The 24,137-nt window shown below is 31.2% G+C and overlaps 3 protein-coding genes across 3 annotated transcripts; 1 reads left to right on the top strand and 2 right to left on the bottom strand.

Annotated features, from left to right (window-relative positions):
- The first annotated feature begins 65 nt into the window (after positions 1-65).
- On the top strand, positions 66-8,884 carry LOC103861433 (putative disease resistance protein At4g11170). The gene is made up of 4 exons (XM_009139137.3): positions 66-775; positions 4,020-5,124; positions 5,196-5,495; positions 5,590-8,884. The coding sequence occupies exons 1-4, from the start codon at positions 309-311 to the stop codon at positions 6,808-6,810; spliced, it is 3,093 nt and encodes a 1,030-aa protein (XP_009137385.1). The 5' UTR covers positions 66-308; the 3' UTR covers positions 6,811-8,884.
- Positions 8,885-11,175: 2,291 nt separating this feature from the next.
- LOC103861432 lies at positions 11,176-18,240 on the bottom strand. Its single transcript, XM_033286702.1, has one exon. It carries the CDS (start codon positions 12,597-12,599, stop codon positions 11,583-11,585), a length of 1,017 nt encoding a protein of 338 aa, XP_033142593.1. The 5' UTR covers positions 12,600-18,240; the 3' UTR covers positions 11,176-11,582.
- Positions 18,241-21,637: 3,397 nt separating this feature from the next.
- On the bottom strand, positions 21,638-22,906 carry LOC103861430 (V-type proton ATPase subunit G2). Its single transcript, XM_009139135.3, has 4 exons — positions 22,735-22,906; positions 22,351-22,446; positions 22,120-22,220; positions 21,638-22,018 (listed from the first exon to the last, which is right to left on the bottom strand). Exons 1-4 carry the CDS (start codon positions 22,835-22,837, stop codon positions 21,875-21,877), a joined length of 444 nt encoding a protein of 147 aa, XP_009137383.1. The 5' UTR covers positions 22,838-22,906; the 3' UTR covers positions 21,638-21,874.
- Between the last annotated feature and the right edge of the window lie 1,231 nt (positions 22,907-24,137).

The raw sequence follows: 24,137 nt of genomic DNA, 5'->3' as shown, positions 1-24,137 counted from the left end.
GCGATCGTGTAGAAGCTAAGAGTCACTAGTGATTTTAGCTTTGATTGATTCTTTGTTAGTAGTAATGTTTTTTTTTACATGTAATCTTGAGTGGAAACGTTGGGATGAATGCTATACTATTTCAGTTTAAATAGGCTTCTTTATTATAGGCCTCTATTTCTTTGTGATTCGTTATGGGCTCAAGTTATTAGTTTTACGATAACAATCTTCATGGATTCAAACTTGGTCATGGCTGACTTTTCAAACAGGGTGCCTGATTAAAATAGGGAGTATTGGAGATTCAACGTCTTTCCTTTGCAATTTTATTCATGGAGTCTTCGTCTCCTTCTCGAAATTGGAGATTCAACGTCTTCCCGAGCTTCTGCGGTGAAGATCTCCGCAAAAACTTCCTCAGCCATTTCCTGAAGGAGTTGCAAAGGAAAGGAATCACAACTTTCATCGATCATGAGATCAAGAGGAGCAAAGCTATCGGCCCTGAGCTCGTGGCAGCGATCAGAGGATCAAGGATGGCAGTCATCTTGCTCTCGAAGAACTATGCATCTTCGACGTGGTGTTTGAACGAACTGCTCGAAATCATGAGCTGTAAAGAAGAGATCGGCCAAACAGTGATGCCGGTTTTCTACGAAGTCGATCCATCTGACGTCAGAAAGCAGGCCGGGGATTTTGGAAACATCTTTGAAGAAACTTGTTTGGGGAAGTCGGAAGAAGTGAGGCAGAGATGGTCACGGGCTCTGACGGACCTCGCGAATCTAGCCGGAGTGGATTCTCGCCTCTGGTTAGTCATTCTTTATTTTCATTTTATATATATAAATATTTTTTTACATCATTTAAGGTATATATATTTATTTAACAAATTAATATATGCATTAAAAACATATTAAATATTATTTTTGTATTAAAATTATATTTAGTTTTGACCCACCGACCTTGAAAACTAAGTTGTCTATTAGCAATATTTTTATATTTATTTATTTCAGATAATATATTATTATATATACAAAATTTTAAGATATGTCGATTTTTATACATGTATTATATAGTTTTTGAATGTTAAGTCGTTTTATCATCGTATTATATTTTTAGCATAAATATTTTATACTTATAAAAACTGTTTTTACAATTTCATCAATTTAATATAATGTTATCATATTTAGTTCAATATAATAATCTCATTTAATATAAACTATTATTATTATAAAATGATAAAAAGTTAATTTTTTATCTTATAAATGATTACTATATATATATATATATTAATGCATAATAATATTTTGTTGCTAATTACGAAATTAGTTGAAATATTTACATAAAATTTTGAAAATTATGATAATGCTATAATATTTTCAAAAGATTTGTTAAAAAAAAATTATACATATATATATATATATATTATATTTATATTTAAAAAAAGATATCTTGCATAAATGATTTGTATTATTAACTTTGATGAAATACATGTTAATTTATATACGTGTATTATATAGTTTTCTAATATTAACACATGTTACCTACATATTACCTTTCGAATATAAATACTTACAAAAAATAAAATATATAAATTTGACATTTAAAATAATTTAATCATATTTAGCACAATATAATAATTAATAATTTCTCTTAAAATGATTGATTATGATTATATAATTGATAAAATGGTAGAATTTATATTTTTAATATTATAAAATATATAAATGTATAATATTATTTTATAACTAATTTCAAAATTAATGAAAATATTTACATATACTTTTTGAAAATTAAGATCTTGTTAAAATCTTTTAAACAGACTTGTTAGAACTTTTAAAATATATATTTATATTTAAAACAAAAAGATATCAAAAAATATTGTGATTAACGTAGTTCAAAAATTATATATATTATTAGTCCTAATAAAATATACTAGATTTTGATCCGCGCTTGGAAAGCACGGGGTTTTTGGATTATATTATAATACAAAGTCTTATTATATTGAAAATATAATTTTTAACAGTTATATAATCTATAAATTAGTTTATTTGATATTTTATATGTACACTTTTATGTAAATTTCTTTTACGCATGAGAATTATATCCGGATCAAAAAAATAAACCGAACCGACCCGGAAATATAGGTTTAGTTCAGTTCCAGAGAAGATAACCTATCTGGGGTTTTTTTGGATCCGTATGTCTTTGTTTGAGTCCGGGTCCTACCCTAGACCCGATCATAAATATGTTGTGTTTATTAGGTATATTTGGATATTTCGAATATGTTTCCAGCATTATGGATATTTTTTTTAGATTTTTGGTTTACGATTATAGTTTTTGATTTCATGTAAATTTTCAAAGTAAAAATTTTTTTGAGTATTTGGATAAAATTTTGGGTATTTTCAGTTCAGTGACAGATTTTGAATAAGATTTTGAATTTTTAGGTATTTGAATTTTTTTGGCTATTTGTTTGGAGTTTCAAGTACTTTTCGTGTTTCAGATATTTTCAGATTTTTTAGATATTTCGAATTTTTTTAGGATCCTAAATACCCGAACAGATGTAGACCTATTACGTCCATATCGGGTCCAACAACCTTTTGATATAGATTTTTAATGTTATTGTATAAAAACATGGTTGATGAAATATTTTTAGAAAACTCATTTTTAAATATGAAAATATCTATCAAACTATAGACGGTTGAAAGTTTAGTATATAATATGAGATTTTAGTATGAAAGTTTATATATGATACGATTACATTATTATAAAGAAAAGATGAAGTTAGAATGTACACATATATGTCGTGTAACTTCTCTTGTTTTAAATCATATATTATATGATAAAATTGATAATATAAAACATTAGTTTCAATGCTTTTATGATTAAAAGTCAAAATGGTAAATATAGTAATAGTAATGATTAAGATGTAGGAGTAATATTTGAATAAATAAAAGAATTGAATAAATTATTGTTAGAGAAATACATGGTAACATATTGTTAGTCTAAGTTTAAAATAGGACCAAAAAATAATGAGTTAAATGAAAGGGTCCAAACAACTTTATAAGTAGATTTTTTAAGACTCCTTCCCTTTTAATAGTATTGATTTAATAAAAAATTAAAGGATGGTCCAAAATATAAAACAATACATGAAAGATTTCATTATTTCTATTTTAATAGATAATATAGACTATAATTAGAAATTTTAAGAAAATAGTATACATATTTTTTTTATAATAAAATCTCAACTAATATTAATTGATAATAATATTAGAGTACTAATCACAAAATTAGTCAATGATTCATTTTATAATAATATTTAAAATATCTAATAAGATTTTTTAGATTTTTTTCTCAACATATTTTTATAATTAAAAAATAAGACAATTTTATAGGTGAGTTATTATATATGTCAATTACTTAAAATGTGATATCTTAATGATGCATAATGTTAATTAGAATTAAATGAAATATAATTTTCTAGGAAAAGTCCATTTTAAAAAAATCACACATTAAGAGAAGTTGTGACTTTTGTTTTAATATAATAGATAAGAGCTTACTGGCAAAAACTAGTAATTGTTTAACTGACACCACAACATATAATATTAGTTTTGTTCTGAATATCAGCTATTCCAACTTTGAGATTTTTTTTTTTTTAGGAATGAGTAGGTTTGAGCTTTCGGGTTCGGGTTAGGATCAGGTTTCCGAATTTAGCCTTAGGTCTCATTCGAATTTTCTATATTTGTTCGAGTTATGTTCGGTTAATAATATTTCGAGTTCGATTCAAACACTAAAATCAGTAGGTTTGGGTGTTCGGTTTCGGATTGAATTTTCATGTTTAGCCTTCTAAATCTCATTCGGGTTTTTATATATGTTCATGTCATGTTCGGTTAATAATATTTTGGGTTTGGATATATTTGATAGCTCTATTTACTATCTATTTTGGATCTGAATTTATTTGGGGTTCAGTTAATAATATTCTGAGTTTGGGTATTAAAAGAGTTTATGTAGATGATATGACTATATGTGAATGCGCGGTTGTTTATCTTTCACCTTAGGAACAATGAAGCTGATATGATTGAGAAACTTGCGTTGGATATCTCTAGTGCATTAAACGTTACACCTTCAAGGGACTTTGATGATCTCGTTGGAATAGAAGCTCATATCAAAAATCTGAAGCCATTGTTATCTCTAGAGTCTAGTGAAGTGAGGATTGTAGGTGTTTGGGGTCCTGCGGGAATTGGGAAGACAACCATTGCAAGAGCTCTATACACTCGACTGTCTCCTATTTTCCAGCATAGTGCATTCATGGGGAACATTAAGGAAACATATAGGAGAATCAGCCTCGATGATTACGGTTCGAAGTTGCATCTGCAAGAAGAGTTTTTGTCTAAGCTTATCAACCATAAAGATGTGAAGATACCTCACTCAGGTGTGGTAAGAGAAAGGTTGAAGGACAAGAGAGTCTTTGTTGTTCTTGATGATGTTGATGAACTGGAGCAACTCATTGCCTTGGCAAAGGAGCCTCGATGGTTTGGTTCTGGAAGTAGGATTGTAGTGACCACACAAGATAGACAGCTTCTGAAAGCACATGGTATCGACCTTGTATACAAGGTGGAACTTCCGTCTAGACTCGAAGCTCTTGAGATCTTCTGTCAATCTGCTTTTGGACAAAAGCATCCTCCTTGTGTCGGTATCAGGGAGCTCGCGCTACAAGTGACTCATCTTGCTGGATATCTTCCTTTGGGTTTAACCGTTTTGGGCTCCTACTTGCGAGGGTTTTCTAAAGAAGAGTGGGAATATGCAATACCAAGACTTAACACAAGTCTTGATGGTAAAATTGAGAAGACTTTGAGATTCAGCTATGATGCCTTGCATAGTAAAGATAAATCCATATTTCTTCACATTGCTTGTTTGTTCAATGGTAAGAACGTCGAGGATGTGAAGATGTTGCTTGAGAATAGTAACTTGGACGTTGACCACGGACTTAAAGCCTTGGCTGATAAATCTCTTATAGATACTCATTGGGGACGCATACATATGCACTCTCTGTTACAAAAAATGGGTAGAGAGATCGTCTGTCAACAGTCTGTTCACGAGCCTGGAAAACGTCAGTTCTTGGTTGATGCTGAGGAGATTAGGGATGTACTTGCCTGCAAATCCGTAAGCACTTCTACACTCTTATCTTTACATCTAACGATATAGTCTCTCACTCTGTGGAGTTTTTTTTTCAGGGTACAGCAACTGTCTTAGGCATATCATTCGATGCATCGAAAATCAATGGAGAGTTATCCATAAGTAAGAAAGCCTTTAAAGGAATGCATAATCTCCAGTTCTTGGAGATATATAAGAAATGGAATGGTAGATCCAGACTAAATCTGCCACAGGGTCTAAACTATTTACCCCACAAACTTAGACTGCTACACTGGGACTCGTTTCCTATGAGATCTTTGCCTTCCAAGTTCTCTGCAGAGTTCCTTGTGGAACTCAGAATGAGATTTAGCAAGCTTGAGAAACTCTGGGAAGGGATCATAGTTAGTCCTCCAGAAATATTTTCTTACACAAGTTCTCATTATATACTGAACTGACATGTGGTCTTATCTGTTGCTTGTTATGGTATGAGTTCAGCCACTTAGGAGTCTCAAAGTGATGGATGTGAGTTACTCCAGAAAGCTCAAAGAGATTCCTAATCTCTCAAATGCCACAAACCTTAAGAAATTTTCAGCAGATGGTTGTGAAAGCCTCAGTGCATTCCCACATGTCCCTAACTGCATCGAGGAGCTTGAACTAAGCTACACAGGAATAATAGAAGTTCCTCCATGGATCAAGAATCTCTGTGGGCTGCAGAGAGTCTGTATGACGCAATGCTCGAAACTAACCAATATCTCTATGAACGTTTCAAAGCTCGAGAACCTTGAAGAAGTGGATTTCTCAGGCAGTGTGGATGGTATACTGTTTACTGCAATAGTTAGTTGGCTCTCTGGTGTCAAGAAAAGGCTGACGATAAAGGCTAATAATATTGAAGAAATGTTACCAAAATGTCTACCGAGAAAGGCATATACTTCTCCAGTTTTACTGGATTTGAGTGGTAACGAAGATATCAAAACTATTCCAGACTGCATCAAACATTTTTCTCAACTTCATAAGCTTGACGTTGGAAAATGCAGAAAGCTTACATCACTTCCACAGCTTCCAGAATCACTTTCAGAGCTAAATGCACAAGAGTGTGAGTCTCTTGAGAGAATACATGGTTCGTTTCACAATCCAGACATCTGTCTCAATTTTGCAAACTGCTTGAAACTCAACAGAGAAGCAAGAGAGCTCATATGTGCATCACCTAGCAGATACACCATCTTACCTGGTGAAGAACAGCCTGGAATGTTTAAAGACCAAACTTCAGGAGATCTGTTAAAGGTTGTGCATATGATTCAGAGACCCTTTCCTCGATTCCTGAGATATAAGGCTTGCATTAGGCTTCTTGCTCGGTCAGCTGTCTATGACGATGACTCTGGTGGTATTGCTCGTGTAGCTTGTTGCATAAGGCGCATATGCGATGGCAGTGTTGTGAGAGATGAATCTCTAGAGTTACACATTCCTGTACTCGTGAACGATCATCTCTTTACATTGGGAGGTTCTTTGATCCTAAACAAAGGCAATGAACCTGAAGTAGATGCAACGTTCAGCGAGTTTTTGTTCGAGTTCAAGGCCAACATAAAGATGGAGATTATAGGATGTCAATTTACAGTTCTTGGGGGCAAAAGGGACTATGATACATATTCTAGATGGAATGAAGAAGTTTCTAGCCAGCAAGATAAAAGGATAAGGCATGAAACTGAGGAACAAAGATAGGATCCTCAACAGACACATGATGATATTGTCAATGCCATGAAAGATAAAGCAGCATAAGAGCTTCTCAACGTGAGCTGTTATCAGTATATATACCAACAGCTTCATAAGAATCTGGTTGTTCAGGTTTGTACATGAAGCTTTCAAATGATATCAGATTGTTTTACAATCTATACTTATGAATTATAATCTATGGAATTATGGGTGGTGAGAAACGCTCTGCTTCTACCTTCTCCTACTATGTATTAAACTCTTATCAGTTAATATATGATGAGTTTGTTGTTCAAAAAAAAAAAGTCTATGGAAAATATGGGGTTTTTATGGAAATAAATCAAATAGCTAATAGTTTTAACTCTCATCTAATCGTGAAAGATAAAAAGAAAGATTCATATTCATATGGATTATAATGGTTATTTTAGTTGGAAATCTAAATGTGAAGGTAGAATTTAATTCGCTTACCCGTTGACCCATAATGTCACGCTTCCTAGACTCAACAAACTACTATGCATTGTGCAGCGCAATGTCGATCGAGTTGGTGTTTGACCAATGAGAGTTGTAGCCAATTAGCCATTTCAAATTTCCAAAATCTCTTTTTTTCCCTCCCACTTCATTGTTTCCATCGCCGTGTTCTCATCCAAAAAGAGAAAACATCTTTATTACAAATTTTATGTTCACAAATATTTTCTCAAACAGTAGTTGTTCCCGGCACAGCAAAACTTGGAAATACTAATCCTAGAATGCCATCGATAAATAACACAATTAATGGTTTATTGTGTACGCAACTAAACATAGACATCATACAAATTTTAGTTATAAAAGTAATCGATGGAATCGTGGGATTGGCATTTCCTTTTTTTTTTGCTGTGCCAGGAACAACTACAGTTTGGGAAAACATTGTGAACAAAAAAATTAATTAACAAAAATGTTTTCTCTGAATCATTACCATGAAGTTTGCATCTTCTTAAGTTAAAAGTGGAAAAAAACATAAGACACTAACGATATTTATAAATACAATTTGTATAATGTCTAGGTGTAATTGTATACACAACCTTATACCATGAGACACTGAGACATACATACATTAATCGTGTTCTTTATTTTTACACGCACACATGACATGGTGTTTTTAAGTTTTCTTTACGTTTAGTTCAAGAAAAAGGTGTTCTTTAATCTTTACGTGTCTAACTTTTTAATACGTTTCTGTTATACACGAAATGATCATGCATTGAACACACCTTATGTTTACATGGTTTTTTGTGTGCGTACATCATTTATGCGTGTGTTTATAGTTTACCGTTCGGAAAATATTCTTAAGAATTTATTTTAGAAATGTACTCATTTTTTTGGTAAAATGCTGAATATGTACGAATGAAAGAAAATAGATGAAGGAATTGATTATTCTATAAATTTCTTCATAATTTATAGTAGTTATAATATTTTTTGAGTAAAAATTTGGAAAATAGTAAAATGCAGTCTAAGTTTGTTAATAAGGGGTGTTTGTCGCTTTCATCGGATCTGGGCTTCGTGGGATGAGTAAAGCCGTGGCTCATTAGCTGAAGAAGGCATCCGGCTGTGTAAAGTGAGCTGGACTCGAGGTGGGCTTCGATGTTAATCTGCAAAAGAGAAGACGAGGTCCATTAGCATGAACGACGCAGATTCGTTTAATGAAGTGCTATAACTTCATCTTCCTCATAAGCAAAGCACTACAAGAAATCAGCGGCATACCGAAGAAAAAAAATCGTCGGTATATCGTCGAAATAATGTTATTCTGACGATATACCGACGAAACAAGTCCTCGAAAAAATTCTTCGGAAATTCAATTTTCCTCGGAAATCCCTCAGAAATTTCCGACGGAATTCCGAGGAAATGAATTTCCAAGGAAACTCCGAGAACCACCAGTTCGTCGGAAAATCCTCGAAATATTCCGAGGAAGATGTCGTCGGAAAATCCCTAGGGATACACTTCCTCGGAATATTTCCAAAATTAAAAAAAAATTATAAATTTATTTTTTTAAATTGAAATTCGAAAATATAAAATTGAAATAGAAAACATATTTAAAATACAAAAAATAATAAAATAGTTTTTATAAATAAAAAAAATGTTTTATAAATACAAAATTAGTTTTAATAAATATAAATATTTTTATAAATATGAAATCATCTTTTTATAAATACAAAATAGTTTTTATAAATATAAAAAATAATAAAATAGTGTTTATAAATCAAAAAAATGTTTTATAAATACAAAATTAGTTTTAATAAATATAAATATTTTTATAGATATGAAATCATCTTTTAATAAATACAAAATAGTTTTTATAAATACAAAAAATAATAAAATAGTGTTCATAAATCAAAAAAATGTTTTATAAATACAAAATTAGTTTTATAAATATAAATTTTTTTATAGATATGAAATCATCTTTTTATAAATACAAAATAGTTTTTATAAATACAAAAAATAATAAAATAGTGTTTATAAATCAAAAAAATGTTTTATAAATACAAAATTAGTTTTAATAAATATAAATATTTTATAGATATGAAATCATCTTTTTATAAATACAAAATAGTTTTTATAAATACAAAATAGTTTTTATAAATACAAAAAATAATAAAATAGTGTTTATAAATCAAAAAAATGTTTTATAAATACAAAATTAGTTTTAAAATATGAAATCATCTTTTATAAATCCAAAAATCGAATTTATATACAAAAAACGTTTTGTATATTTAAAAATAGTTTTTATAAATACAAAAATAAAAAAATTGTGTTTATAAATAAAAAAATCTTTTATAAATACAAAATTAGTTTTAATAAATATAAATAATTTTATAAATATGAAATCATCTTTTATAAATCCAAAAATCGAATTTATATACAAAAAATGTTTTGTAAAATCGAATTTATATAGAAAAAATGTTTTGTAAATACAAAAATAATAAACAGTTTATAAAAAAGTTCTAAATCAATTCAACACAACCAAATCACAATTCTAAACCTATTACACAACAAATCACAATCCTACCCAATCACCCTAACAAAAATCTATCAAAAAACTTCTAAAATCATCAAATCTACTTAAAAACCTAACAAATAGGACCTAAGAGAGTGGGATAGGGTCCTTACATGATTTGTAAGGGAATGGAGAGGATTCGCCGGAGAGATCGTCGCGAGAGAAGATGGAGAACGCCGGAAGGAGAGAGAGATCGCCGGAGAGAAAGAAGAGAGAAATGGGGAAGAAAATGTATTTCGAGTTTATAAAACCTAGGGTCCGACAGATATTTTTCGTCGGAATTCCCTCAGTATTTTCAATTTCAATTTTCGTAAAATATTTGGCGGTTTGTTTGCCCGGTTAAATGAAAATATTCCGAGGAAATTCCGACGGCCACTTAAATATCCGTCGGAATTTCCTCGGAATATTTTCATTAATTCGAGGAAAAAGAATATCCTGTGCATGTATTTCTATTAATTTATATTGTTCCTCGGAATTTCCTCGGAATATTCCGAGGAAATTCCAAGGAACACATGTTTGGGGTTTCAAAACATCAAATTTTTTTGCCCTATATCATTTCTTATACAAATGCAATGCATACCATTGAGGAATCTTTGTATAGATGATCATAAACCATGAAATAACAAAATTTCAAAACGAATTGTAAGTATTCCCTTAACCGTTCATTAAAGTGTATAAGTGTTTCTCTTATGTTGTGGAGATTTCGTTCATACAATTGGAAAAGTGTTATATAAGTGTTTCACTTAAACAAATTTTTTACTTCATAATCAGTCTAAGACACTTAATAGGGGTTATATAAGTGTTATTCAAACCGCAAAACGTTGTTTTCGGTTTAAAAACCCTACTTCCTCGGAAAAGCCTCGGAATATTTCGAGGCTTTTCCGAGGAAACAGAAACCCTAAAAGCAAAGCCCTGAATCGTCGGAAAAGTCTCGGACTATGCCGAGGAAATTCTGAGGAAATACCTAAATCCTATTATCCCTCGGAATTTCCTCGGATATTCGTCGGTGTTTTCCGAGGAATGTGATTTCTCGGTATTTCATCGGTATATTCCAAGAAAATTCCGAGGAAACCCAAAATTTGGGTTTCCTCGGAATATTCCGAGGATCTCATTTTCCGTCAGAATGTCCGTCAGAATTAAGCTGTTTTCTCGTAGTGAAGGAGAGTTCGTTACATTCTAGCTCAATGCAACAGAGTTTCTGCAACGGGTTTGTTTTGGCTAATTAGGAAGTTGGCAATATTTTATGTTCCTCCGGTGAAATTCTGGAAGCCTGTTGGAGAGGAACACCAGTAGCTGTGAAACGTAGTCTTCCGTCTCTGTCAAATGTCTCACTTTTTTGTTTTTTGTTTTTTTGTGGGCATTATTGCATCCATTTATCCTGTTTTGCTTGCAACTGAAGTTTTTCTTCTTCTGATTCAATACTGGGATGCCTTTGCAATCATTAAACCTATATTGTATGAATAAAATCATTAAGCTTCTCTAGACATTCTTGTCTAATATGTATTGGTATTTATAATATTGAAAGAGGTAGAATATGTTTACAAATTATTCATCTTGCTGGCTATCTTCCTCTGAGTTTTAACTGTTTTGGGCTCATACTTGCGAGGGTTTTAGAGTGGGAATATGCAATGCCTAGACTTAACACAAGTCTTGATGTGAGAAGACTTTGAGATTCAGCTATAATGTCTCGCATAGTAAAGATAAATTCATATTTCTTCACAGTGCTTTCAATATTGAATTATTAGACACAAACGTTTATTCATCCATGATAACCGTTTTCGAATCGGGATTCTGACTCTGGTAAGGTTCTGGTTACAGTTGCAGATGGCATTTTACTTCCACCAACCCACCTACTCTCAAACACTTCACCATCATTAGCTTCCCTCTCCATCATCACTTGAATCTTCTTTGTTCTTAAAATCCTTAGCCCCATTGTACATACAAACCCTAAGAACCATAACATGCCAAGCCCTAATACTAGACCAACCATCCACAGCCACCACCAGGTCCCCCATAACGCCACCTTCTTCTTCTTATCCTTCTCTAAAGGTTCGATCACCGAGTAGTCTCCATGGCTTGAACCATAACACACGCCCGGGAGAATCATTCTGCTTATACGAGCAGCTTCCTTGTCTTCGTTTTGTGCCTTGAAACTCACGCAACTTACCCTAGACAACATTTTTTCATCCGATAAATCCCTAAACAAGATCTTTACAGGATTCTTCATCTTTAGACTGATCTCTTTGACGTTGTCTTGATCCGACACGTCCAAAACCCTAAACCCTAAGACAGAAGTGATTAACCGGTAACCGGGTACGGTATACCAATGGTTAGACCAGTTCCCTAGATTTTGGTACACAATAGCGACTCTCCTTGCAGGAGGAACCGAAACTGACCTTGCCGGAATAAGCACGTTGCTGAATCTGGCCCCGGCGTTCCAAATGCTCTTCCCGCTGAGACGGACTATGGAGACTTCTATGCCTGATAAATTATTCGGTAAGACAGCTCGGTATAAAGAACCGGTGTGGTGTTGGTTTGTTAACGTCTTGAGGGCGAAATCCTCAAGGGATTGAGATAAGGAGTGTGGTAACGTGACATTGAGGATTGATGTCGTGGAGTTGATGTGGATGAGAGATGATGGCGATGTAGAAGATAATAAATTTGTGTGTAGCAAGAACACAACACAACAAGTGAGAGATTTGGAGTTCATGTTTTTCTTTTCGATCGTGTTTCTTTGTTTTGTCTTTTGGAACAAAAAATGTGCAAGGAAAGGCATGTAAATGTAGGGTCATAAGTAAATAATGATGCATGTCTAAATATTATATTTTAGCTTGGTTGGTTTGGTCTGTAAATGACTCTCAGATCTTATCAAAAGTAAAACTGAACATTTCATATTATACTTTAGCTTGGTTTTAGTTATTTGTCAAGTTTGTTGTTCAAAAAAAAAAAGGTTATTTGTCTTAAGGGTGCCATATTGAACTTGCAATTTTAGAAACATAAATATGAGAAGAAAACAAGTTAGAGTTGCACACTCCTGATTAATTGATATGTAAAATGAAGATTTATATATAATCCTTGTGAAACTCAAGGACTTTGTTGCACCTTACAGTTTTGTAAGTTTAGTATTGACATTTTAGTGAGATAAAATGATGAAAAAGTAAAGCATGCAAAGAAAAAAACATCAAAGTGTTGAGTCTTTTTTACTTTGGGGTTTCGGGAAAACATATTCATGCCGCTGATTGCGCTCTTTCTTTTCTTCCCTGAATCATTATCCCTTCTTTTGAAAAATAAGTTGTCAATCAGAATATCTTATAAAGCTTAAAAGATTTCAACATATGTCGGCGGAAGTTATTGACAAAAGAAAGTATCAATATGTTTTTTTCAGTCAGTGACTGACAAAGCTAATCACATACATTTTCCATGCCACAAAAACCTTACACAGACACAGACCTTGAGCTCCGACAAGTGTTTTGTTTAGCTTCTTATCCTTAATAGGAATATGGGCCAACTCGATAATAATGGGCTTGAAATGGCCCATAACTTGCATTTATTTATGTTGAATGATAAATCAAAACAAACACCGTGAACAGGTGAGATCGATAATGGTACAAATCTTTTAAAAGTAAGTCTTTAATTTGATTAGTATCATTAAAGAAAAGAAAAAACGTCTAATGGCTATATCGAATTGTATTTTTCAAATTTACTTCAGAGGATATTTTATTGAAGATTATCATTCGTTAAAAGAAACATCTAGTTGAGTTTCATCAATGATCTTTTGTCGTTCTTTTAAACTGCATTTTAGTTTTTTTTCTTCTTTTGGGGACAAATATGTGCATATTAGTTTATTTTGTTGTTATAGTTGTAGGTTGTTAAGGGTATAAATGTGAATATGCATTGCTAAAAAAGTATAAATATATGTATTAAAGAGAATATTAAATACTGAATGATCGTTTATTGTATGTTCTTAGGTATTTTATTTTTATTCTGTTCGAAAAGGTATTTTATTTTTATATTTCACCTTGTTAAATACTAATACTTTCGATGAATAAAGAAAAGGTTCCTGAAAGGTCATATCAAGTGATGGAAAATATTGAGGATTCACTCTTTTGAATAAAATAACAAATGAAATAAAATGAAACAGTAAGAGAGAAGTATCTGCTTGGCCGTGAGTTGTGTTTCCATTTCACCCTAGCAAAAAGGCATTCACGTTTTATACCCAATTTGATATACCTCGTTTTTTTAAAACATTTTTCAAAAAATAAAATTCCAAATTTTTTAAAATATCAATTGGTTACATCATTTTTTAGATGTAAAAGTGATATTCTTCAGATATGGTTGCAGCAAAAAAAAAAATACAATGTTTTCTTACCGTGGCATTCTTGATTTCGCAAAGCAAATGCACTTTATTATTCATAAAAAAAAATTCAGAACTAGTAAAGTTGTATGTTGATGTGCTCACTGCTAGTCTGCTACTAAAGAAGTTGCTAACGGTGATCACAAAGCTGTAGTTCACGAGGTTATTTTGTGAATGTCCGAGTAGGGTTATATAAGCTAATAACAAAACCTGTTGTCTTGTATAGAGTTAGCGGTCCAGTTTTAGTGTGACAATATAAAGAATTGGGCATATCACAATGGAGTTGAAACAAAAATGCTACTCTATGATATGAACCAGCATTGTATCACCAAATAAAATCAAATATTATTTTTAAAAAAAATCATAAATAATACTTGGCTAAATTTAACTTCTCAAGACCTAAAAAAAAGTTCTCAAGACCAAAAAACCTTGAAGACATCATTATTATCCCCATTGAGTGAACGATCGAGTAGAAACTTCAGAAGTCAATTAGATTTTACCATCTTTTTATAATTGGTTAAATAATTTAAAAACTATATTTTTAAAAATGTTTTTTTTTTAAATCTAACTTTTCTAATCTTTGTGCACTAAGGCAAAACATCAAGTATTATAAAACGGAGGAAGAACAAGTTAAGAAATCAACATAGATAATGGTATAAACTCCAAAAATAGTATAAATTTTTTAACATTTTTACCAAAAATAAAATAAAATCACTTAGATATACTCAATAATATTGATAAAAAAACTCAATAAGCATTATACTAATAAGATTAAACTAATTAAACCCCTTTAACAAAAAAAAGAAGATTAAACTAATTATTTTCATTGAACTATCATGATGTCAGTGTAAGAAAATCCTTCTTCAGATAATTGTTTTTACCGTGGCAGGTCCTAATATGATGATTGAGAAGACTACAAGAAGACTGAAGCAAGTAACAAGAGAACCATGGAATCTCTGCGGTTTTGTTTCCCACTTCTGTTTTATATTAGCTTTAGTACACATATTTACATTATATTCGAAAGAGAAAAAAATTTAAGCGATAAAAATTGCAGAAGTTGAATTACCAAGACAGCTGTAGAAGGACAGAGTCATATCATGGGACAGCCCTATTTGTCCAATAAAGGTATTGAAATCCTTTTGTCACTCTTTTGATTATTTCTCTTCTTGCTGACAAAAAAAAAGATTATTTCTCTTCTTATATGTTTTTCTTTTATCTTCTTATATGTTACTATGGTTTATTTTCCTTGAACATAGCATATCCCATCTAACGTTACTAACTCTAAAGGGCCAAGTTGTTTATTATCTAACTGGAAAAACCACCGCTTGCAAACGTGAAATAACCATGTTGGTACATCGAAATCTATATGTACCAAATTTTGGTACATACACTTGGTTGACAAGGTTTGGTCAGTACGTATAGTAAAAGTTGTTGTTTATATCTCAATAAAAGGGCAAAATATATAATAATGTATGTAACTATACGATAAGAGATAGTAATAATAGTTATAGTTAGAGATCTTTTCAACGATTTCTTATTATACTTGGTATAAAAATATAAAAAATGAAAATAATATATATATATTTTTACGAAAATAATATACATTCTACGGCTGCTTTTAACCAATCCCCAAACTATTACACCAATTGGCAAGAGTATGAACGGTTGGTTTCTAACTACGTTCGTAGATTACCAATCATACTTTATACTATGTTAAAACTTAAAAGTTAAAACTGAAGAAAAAATCTTAATTTAGTGAAAAACAACAAATCGTACGATAAGAAATGATGGGATAAGAAGAAAAATAAAATATATTTCATTAGATGTGCCGATGGACAGATGAGAAAAAAGTTTGAGAAGACTATTTTTTTATTTTGTTGAAGTTGTGGGTTGTAAACCAAAACTGAAGGCAGCGGACTTAATTATTTTTGCAAGAAATATCCATTGTTGCTATTATTTAAACTTTTTTTGCTCTCCACCGAGAAACTGATGTGATGATATTCTTATATTTATTTAGGAAGTTATAGTTTCATATATATTATTACTATAATAATTCAAGATTCGTCAATTCGTGTGCTGGGTAGTGGCCATACAGGCCGGGTCAAGTAAATTTGATCAGTGGTCAAGTTTGTCACGTGAATGGAGTTGTTAGTGATGTCTTCTACATGATTACTACACTGTCGAAAAATTGAGATGTTTCCTTGGAGAATCAAAGCTACTTCATCACTGAACAATCATTTAGTTTAAGGAAAATTTCACAATAAATTATATTCATGGTAAAACCTGCTTGGTCCGAAGCTTAGCTAAAGAAGACATAACTTCGGTTTCAGAAATTTAGGATCAACCAGTGGCGGAGCTAGCCTATGATCATGTGGGTCAGTTGACTCATGTGAATTTTTGAATTTTTTTTTTTTTTGCATTTCATATAGAAACATATAATGAATTTTGCTTACTGGCCCTTGTAAAACACTTGTATCATCAATTTGACCCATTTAAAAAACATTTTCTCCCTCAGCCACTGGGAACAACTGCAGAGATTTTTGTATCTTGCATAATATTCTAGTCTTACGCTAGATTTCTGGAAACGTTGAATCGGCCTTGTGCTATGAGTAATAATTATTTTATTTTTTAAAGATAATTATTTAACTTGCCAACGTCAAATTACCGGAAACCAGATTTGATGTCTGACTATTGATGATAAGAGATTTTCTTGTCTCGCAGGATCGTTATACAGTTGGTTTTTATTATAATGACCCCCCAGCAAACGTACCATGATCAGCTAAACTGAAACGATGATAGCTTATTGCGTGTACACAACGTTAAACTATGGGAAACAAACATTAAACATTCTTTAAAACGTGACTTTATGCGGAATAATTAAAAGCAAAAGCTTTACCTACATGTGTCTATAAATTCCAACATAACTAACATATTTTATGTCACTAGGCATCGAATTTTCAATGAGACAAGTATTTAGATTGATGCTTAACGAAATTCACATGTTTAGCTCCTAGAGGCTAGATCGAATAATAAGGCATTACACCAAACGACATGTAATTGCTATACTTATGTTCGTAACTAGGCTTCTTTTCAGCAGACCTTTAACCAATAGCAGACAAAGTCATAATCTCTTTAGACTTTGAATATTTGATGATCTGATTCTGTTAATCAAATGTGACACGTTTATTAATCTAAATCAAATTGGTATAATTCAATGGTTCAGACATGTACTGTACTATTTTCCTTGAATCCACATATGAAAAGAAGAGCAGACTTTGTGGCGAATCATCACAAAAGAGAAGATCAGAAATGGAGGAGAAGAAAAAATCTGAGTGTCCTTCCTAAATTTTGTTAATCATAATCTTTTACTTTGGAAGTATCAAATTTTGATATTTTGAATATTTCATCTGAGTCTGTATGTATTCAAAATAAATGACCAAACAAATTTTGTTTTCTCTAGCCTATTAAATAAGAAGTTTTACAAGTTTTTTCTCACAACTATCCATATTCATTATATCAAGTTATGATCAGACCAGAAGTTTCTCCGATAAACACTTCCGCCTGACCGTGTCTGGATTATATGAAAAACAATGTCTTTGATTCTATCCTCCATAGCAGTTTTATTTGTTTCATTTTTGAAGTTTTAATGCAAAATTATATTTAGTTAATATAATGTGTTAATTAATATTCAGTAGTATTTTGGTAAAAATATTTAAATATCAAATAATAATTATTCTGTACAAGATAATATTTTTACATTTTTGGTCTTATATAGACAAAATTATAAATATTAGATCAAGAAAATATAAAAACAACAACATCGTATGGTAAGCAAAATTTTGTACTGATAATTTATTTTAATATTGTTAATTTATCAGCATTTATTAAAGAGAAAAAGAATAGGATAGCACTAAACCAAGTTTTTGTTTTCAAAGTAGCATTCAAGGTTCAAAATCACAAAAATAAGTTTCACTAAAGAGGTAAATATACACTTATACCATTTGGGTTAATTAATTCAAACCTTAGGATTTAGAGTTAAGGGGTGGGGTTTTGGAATTAGGGTTTAAAATTTTATAAAAAATAAATACTAAAATAAAAAATAAAAATTTTAAAAACAGTTTCAAAAGTATTTTTAAATTATAAAATAAAAATTTGAAAAAAAAAAAATTTCGAAAAAAAAAATTTCAAGAAAAAAATTATAAAAATTTCGAATCTGAAAGCATATAATCTGAAACTATAAAAAAATGAATTTTTTTATATTATTTATTTTTGTTTGTTTATTTAATTTTAAATCAAAGGTATTATGAATATTTTACCCTTTAATGAATGTCATTTTTGTGACTTTCTCTTTTTATTGCTATTTTTGAGACATAAACTTCAAAAGGTGTTATTATTGACAATTGCACTTTATTAAAAGTCCTTATATCTTCATCTGCGATTTAATTTACAACTTTTTTCTCTTTCTACTATTGCATATTTAATGTGTGAGATTCATAATCATAGTCCTACGTCCACCGTGAAGAAGAATGCCTCATTTGCACGTCAGCTTTTTCCGGTAGACCTAATCGCTTGGATCTTTACTTCTTCAGCGTCTACATTTTAAACACTCTCCAGAAGAATTGGCTACCTTTTTTTTACTGAGGAACACAATGACTAGCTACAAAAAAAGGAACACAAACATAAGAAGAAAATGACAAAATAGAAAAGTAAATTATAAGGAAAAAAAACATTAACAGATAGTGTTAGACAAAAAAATATCATTCTAAAGACAAAATAAAAATGTTATAATTTACAATTATTGCTCGTTCAAACAAAAAGGAGAAGAAAAAAATGAAGTGAAGTGTGCGACAGAAAACTCAGACCGATACACGTAGACATCAATGTAACATGTGAACCCCATAGGGAAAAAAATTTCGTATTAATAATTGCGAATACAATTTGATAAAAAAAAAGCCGTCAATACAATTCCGTTACGTGATTCCATTGACATGGTTTCAATTAGCACCAACCAAAAAAACTCGAGTTCTAACTGCAATTTTCCAATAATTTAATCGAGTGTTGATCAACAATTTAATAACGAAAAAATATATATACACATGAATTTCTCAACGGAGACCAAAGGCCATTTCAACTTTCGAATGCTTAAAAAAGCAACAACTGAAGCCCCAACATTTCAATTTCCAAAATTATAGAAAGAGTAAAGAATGTCACTGAAGAGAGAGGAACATAATTGGGAAGTGTAAAAATGAAAATTGTGGGAACTTGTTCCTATGCTGCAGTATAACTCTTCAAGCCCCAAGAGAAAACAAAGCTACTAAGTTTGTCGTCAAGCTTTATCATTTTCTTCCTTTCATATAAATTATTTTCAACTAACACTAAAACCTAGCCATCTAAATAAATAGTCAAAGCCCTACTTGTAGATTACAACCGCTAATTCCCAGAGTACAGAGAATAAAACTACGAGAGAGAGGGAAGACTCAAATAAGAAAACAGCACATGATTAACTCACAAAGGTTATATATATATATTTGTACATAAATATAATAAAGTATATTAAATTACTGGTAGTATTCCGATTAGATTAATAAAAACCTAATTTCTCGCTAGGGTTCATCATGCCAATCATGGTTAACTTAAAAAGATGGTTAAATGAAGCGGAGGGAGATAAAGATCGCCTTACTCGATAGACAGATATGAAGAAAGTGAGATACCAGATTTAAATATTCACCACACCATGGTCATGTTCTGCTTCCCTTATTCAAGAGAAAGTCTGAAACATAGAAAAACCCAAGATCTCAAATGTTTATATTACCACTACCAGACATACACATAAGAACAGTTATGTCTCTGCGACTATATTTTAAAACGAATTGTTTTTTTTTATACAGGGAGGGACGAATGGGAATTCAAGACTGGACTAGAATTTTAGAAAAATGAAAGGAGGGAGCTCCCTTCAGTCCAATCAGAGAGAATCAATGATCCAATTTGTTTACCGCATCATTCATTCATTTAACGAGTCTAAGTTGAAATTTTCGTGACTCGGTATTTGGATGAATGAGTCGGAAGCTAATTGGATCATATCATGATCTGTGAATGGACTAAAGGAAGCTCCCTACCTATCTATATTTCCTACACGATTAATTCCAAACAGTGATATTTTATGATGTTCTCCGTACAAACTACAGGTATGAATTAGTGCGTGTATGTATGTACGCTATACATCCATGGATCTAGAACCCTAGCAAGCCGAAAAGCATGATCTTGAAATATATGCAGCAAGATTTGAAGAAAAATAAAGAAGCCCTAGATCTCATGTAAAAGTTAAAGCAATCGTAAATGGATGGATCTTCAGACAAGAATAATTCGTATGTGTGGATCTATGTAGGATTTAAAATGGGAGACATAAGATAATTTGTGGAAGGATACAAGATTGATAGAAAAATTAGAGCGATACGATGATGGTATGTATGCATGTATTGGGTGGAGAGAATTGCTGAGAAGTAGAGCTTAAACATAAGACAGTGTGATGTAGAGAGAAATAATAGAGAGGCGTAACATAAAATTTATTGATGGATGCAAGGAAATACACAATGGATACAATACAAGTATGCAAAAGCAGTGATGGGTCTTTTATAAGCTACAAATCTTGTACTTTCTATATTAATTTTGTTGGAAAATATAAATGAAATCAGCTATATAAATTTTCTTTACTTCATTGGTACGTGGAATTGGACACAAACCAAGATAATGTAGAAAACTGGCAGTTGTTTAGTGTGTAGAGGTTCATAGCATTTCCCAAAGATTTTTCAACATAGTATATAAATATATTTAAATATTTAGATTTTATTATAAGTATTTCAAAATCATTTTTCATTCTCAAATATCTTAAGCGATTTTCTTAAAATAAATTTTCATAGTTTTAAAATACTAATAATGTAATTTATTTATATATTTTAATTTAGACCATTTTGAAGACTTTTTGAGAGATCTCCTTTTTTCTCACCTACAGTTTTTGGGTTAATAATCTTCATACCTTTGATCAAAAAAAAAAAAAAAATCTTCATACCTACCTATACGTCTCTATACTTTGGCTAGGATATGGTTTAAATATAACAAATCATATGCTATTCAGTTCATATCTCTGTTACAAAATCCACTGTTATTGGTTGAAATATTAATGAACAAACGTTCCATCTTATAGTTAATCAACCCACATCATCAACTTTCACCGCGTTTTCTTCATTTTTGAAGTCGTTTACCCATATCATTTACCATTAGTCAAATGGCTTAGACGATAGTATTATTCACCCTTGTTGAATCTTCTCTTTACTTCTTCGGTTTGTTTAACTAACACATGACCAAGGCAAGATATAAAAATATTTCATGCTCAGACTTATTCACGGGACCCTCTTTATCTTATTTAGAATTTCATTGTAACAAGTTGTTACTAACAACCTTCATGATCAAAACAAAAAAAAAAATCATTGGTTTCCTTTTGTTCTGAAATTTATTACAATACACAAAAGATCTGTATTCTGTACGTCTTCAGAGAGATGAGTACAGCAACTCTCAAGGCTGAAGTTCAAAATCAAAAGCAACAGTTGAAACATGGAATCCATAAAAGAAACGAATGATGAATAAATCCACTCAAAAATAACACTCGACACCATCTCAAAGACGGATGGTATATATATATCTCAGTTGTTGACAGTGGTGACATGTTTGAGAAGCATGTCCACAACATCTCTGGAAATCCTGGAAGCTTCGTTCTTCAACTGCTCGATCTTCTCATCAGTCTCTTGCTCAAGCCTCTTCACGTTTGCACCTGAATCTCCACTGGTCTGTTTTTTTTTTCCCAGCAGACAAGTTTTCTCATCAATAACAAGTGTTTGTTGTATATTAAAAAAAAAAAAGAATTCAAATTTATAAAATGTAATCTGACCTCTTCGAGCTTCCTCTGGAAAGAATGCTCCGTAGTGGTTTTGTGATCAGCAATCTCTGTCTCAGCCTCGTCCTTGGCTTGCTTCAGCCTTGCCATTTTCGCTGAACAAAACCAAAAAACATATGTCAAAATCTCATTGATCATTGTCTCGAATATTGTCAACCAAAGACATTATTATTACAAACTATGTAATAAAAGGTAAAACCAATAAGAGAGCATTTGTAAATTTACCGGTCCTAGCGGCATTGACGATTTGCTGAGCTTCTTGTTCAGCAGCAAGCAGTTGCTGGATCCCTCCATGATTGCCACTGGATTCCATCTTAAGATCTGTTTTTTTTTTCAACAAAGAAGTCAACTTTCAAATAAAGTCTACGCCTTTTTTGTAAAAACAAGCAACCTGAATCGGATCAAGTAATAATACAAGCTCAAAATCACAATCTGTATAACCCAAAATCGGAATAAAAATGAGATCTACGATTCCCCAAAATCTTACAAACTAGTTGAAATGCGAAATAATCCAATCATGATCCTATTGAACCCTCTTGACGAAGTTCATCATTGTCTCTTTAACATAAAATGAAATACCCAAAAATGAAGGGAAGGAGAGAGACGTACCCTGGGTTTTGCGAGATGGGGAGGGAGAGAAAGAGAAGACGATATGATATGAGATTTTGAGTATGGAGGAGCGTTTTAGATCATGTTGACGACATTCATACATAAGGAGAGAGATGAGATTCAGATATGATTTCACACAATAACATGGGCCTCATGAAACCCAATAGTCTATTTGCATGTTCTTAACAACTTAATGGGCCGTAAAATATTGTGTGTGTTAATTAATTCTTTGATTCTTTTTTTTTTCTTTTATCTTCATAAGAACCTAAAAACCTAAAAAATAAAAGATGTTTTGGGTTAAATGTTTTTTTACTCCCTCCGTTTCAAATTATATGATGTTTAGAAGATTTATGTTGTTTCAAAATATAAGATGTTTGAAGTTTTAAAAATAACTTTAAATTTATTGGAAATTGTTTAACCAATCAAAATTTACAGTCTTTTTAATAATTGGTTAAATGATTTTAAGATTATATTTTAAAAATATTTATTTGACCTTTTTAGAAAAAGTAAGTTTTTTAATCTTTGTGCACTAAACCAAAACATCATATATTATGAAACAAATGAAGTATATATTAATATTTAATATTAAATAATCTGTATTGGAAAGTATTTTGTAGGTTTCTCCAAAATTTAATATAATAAAATAATATTAATAAATTATTTCAATCTCTCACGATTTTGAAAAACCTAATCTGATTGTTTTTTTTTTAAATCTCGTATGAAAAACTATTGGGTTGAGTTTCTAAATTTAAAATATCCAATCATTTTTATTTATTTTTATTATATTAATTTATGAGAACACACAAACTACAAAGTAACTCTTTCCTCTTAATGTAATACTTTATTCTCCTATATCTATTTTCTTTATATAACTCTACTAAATTAAATAGGGAAATTGCGCCCTATATACATGAAAAAAACATAAATATACTAACTAACCAAAATTTCCTCCCCTCTCCTATTTTCTCTTCCTATCTCTCTCTACTCTCTCTCCCAAAATCTAAATTTTCTTTTTTTTTTTAGTTATTTGGTAAATAAGCCCAATTAAATACCATTCACATCTTACTGCCTACCCTTGTTTTTGTTTCTTCTTCTGTTTGTTACTACTCTACTAAACACCAATTGAACCCGCAATCGAAGCTATGTGCATCTCGTCATATATGTAGGATAAGGTTGGACAAGTTGAAATACAAAAAAAGACATTGTAATAAACTATGTCATACATGATTGCACAACATTGCTTGGAGGAAAGTCTATGTATGTATGCTCACTATGACGCCTCATATATTTTTCTTTGTTCATATTCATTCTTTAACGTATAAATATAATAATGATTGATAAACACTTAGTCATCGGTGTCTAATCTACTTAAAAGTATCCGGTCTTTGTTTTCGTTGCAAAAC

Source organism: Brassica rapa, chromosome A03 (assembly GCF_000309985.2).
Source record: "Brassica rapa cultivar Chiifu-401-42 chromosome A03, CAAS_Brap_v3.01, whole genome shotgun sequence".
In the NCBI taxonomy this organism is placed as follows: Eukaryota; Viridiplantae; Streptophyta; class Magnoliopsida; order Brassicales; family Brassicaceae; genus Brassica; species Brassica rapa.
The sequence above is the reverse complement of the archived record's forward strand: the minus strand, read 5'-3'. Positions and strand labels throughout refer to the sequence as shown.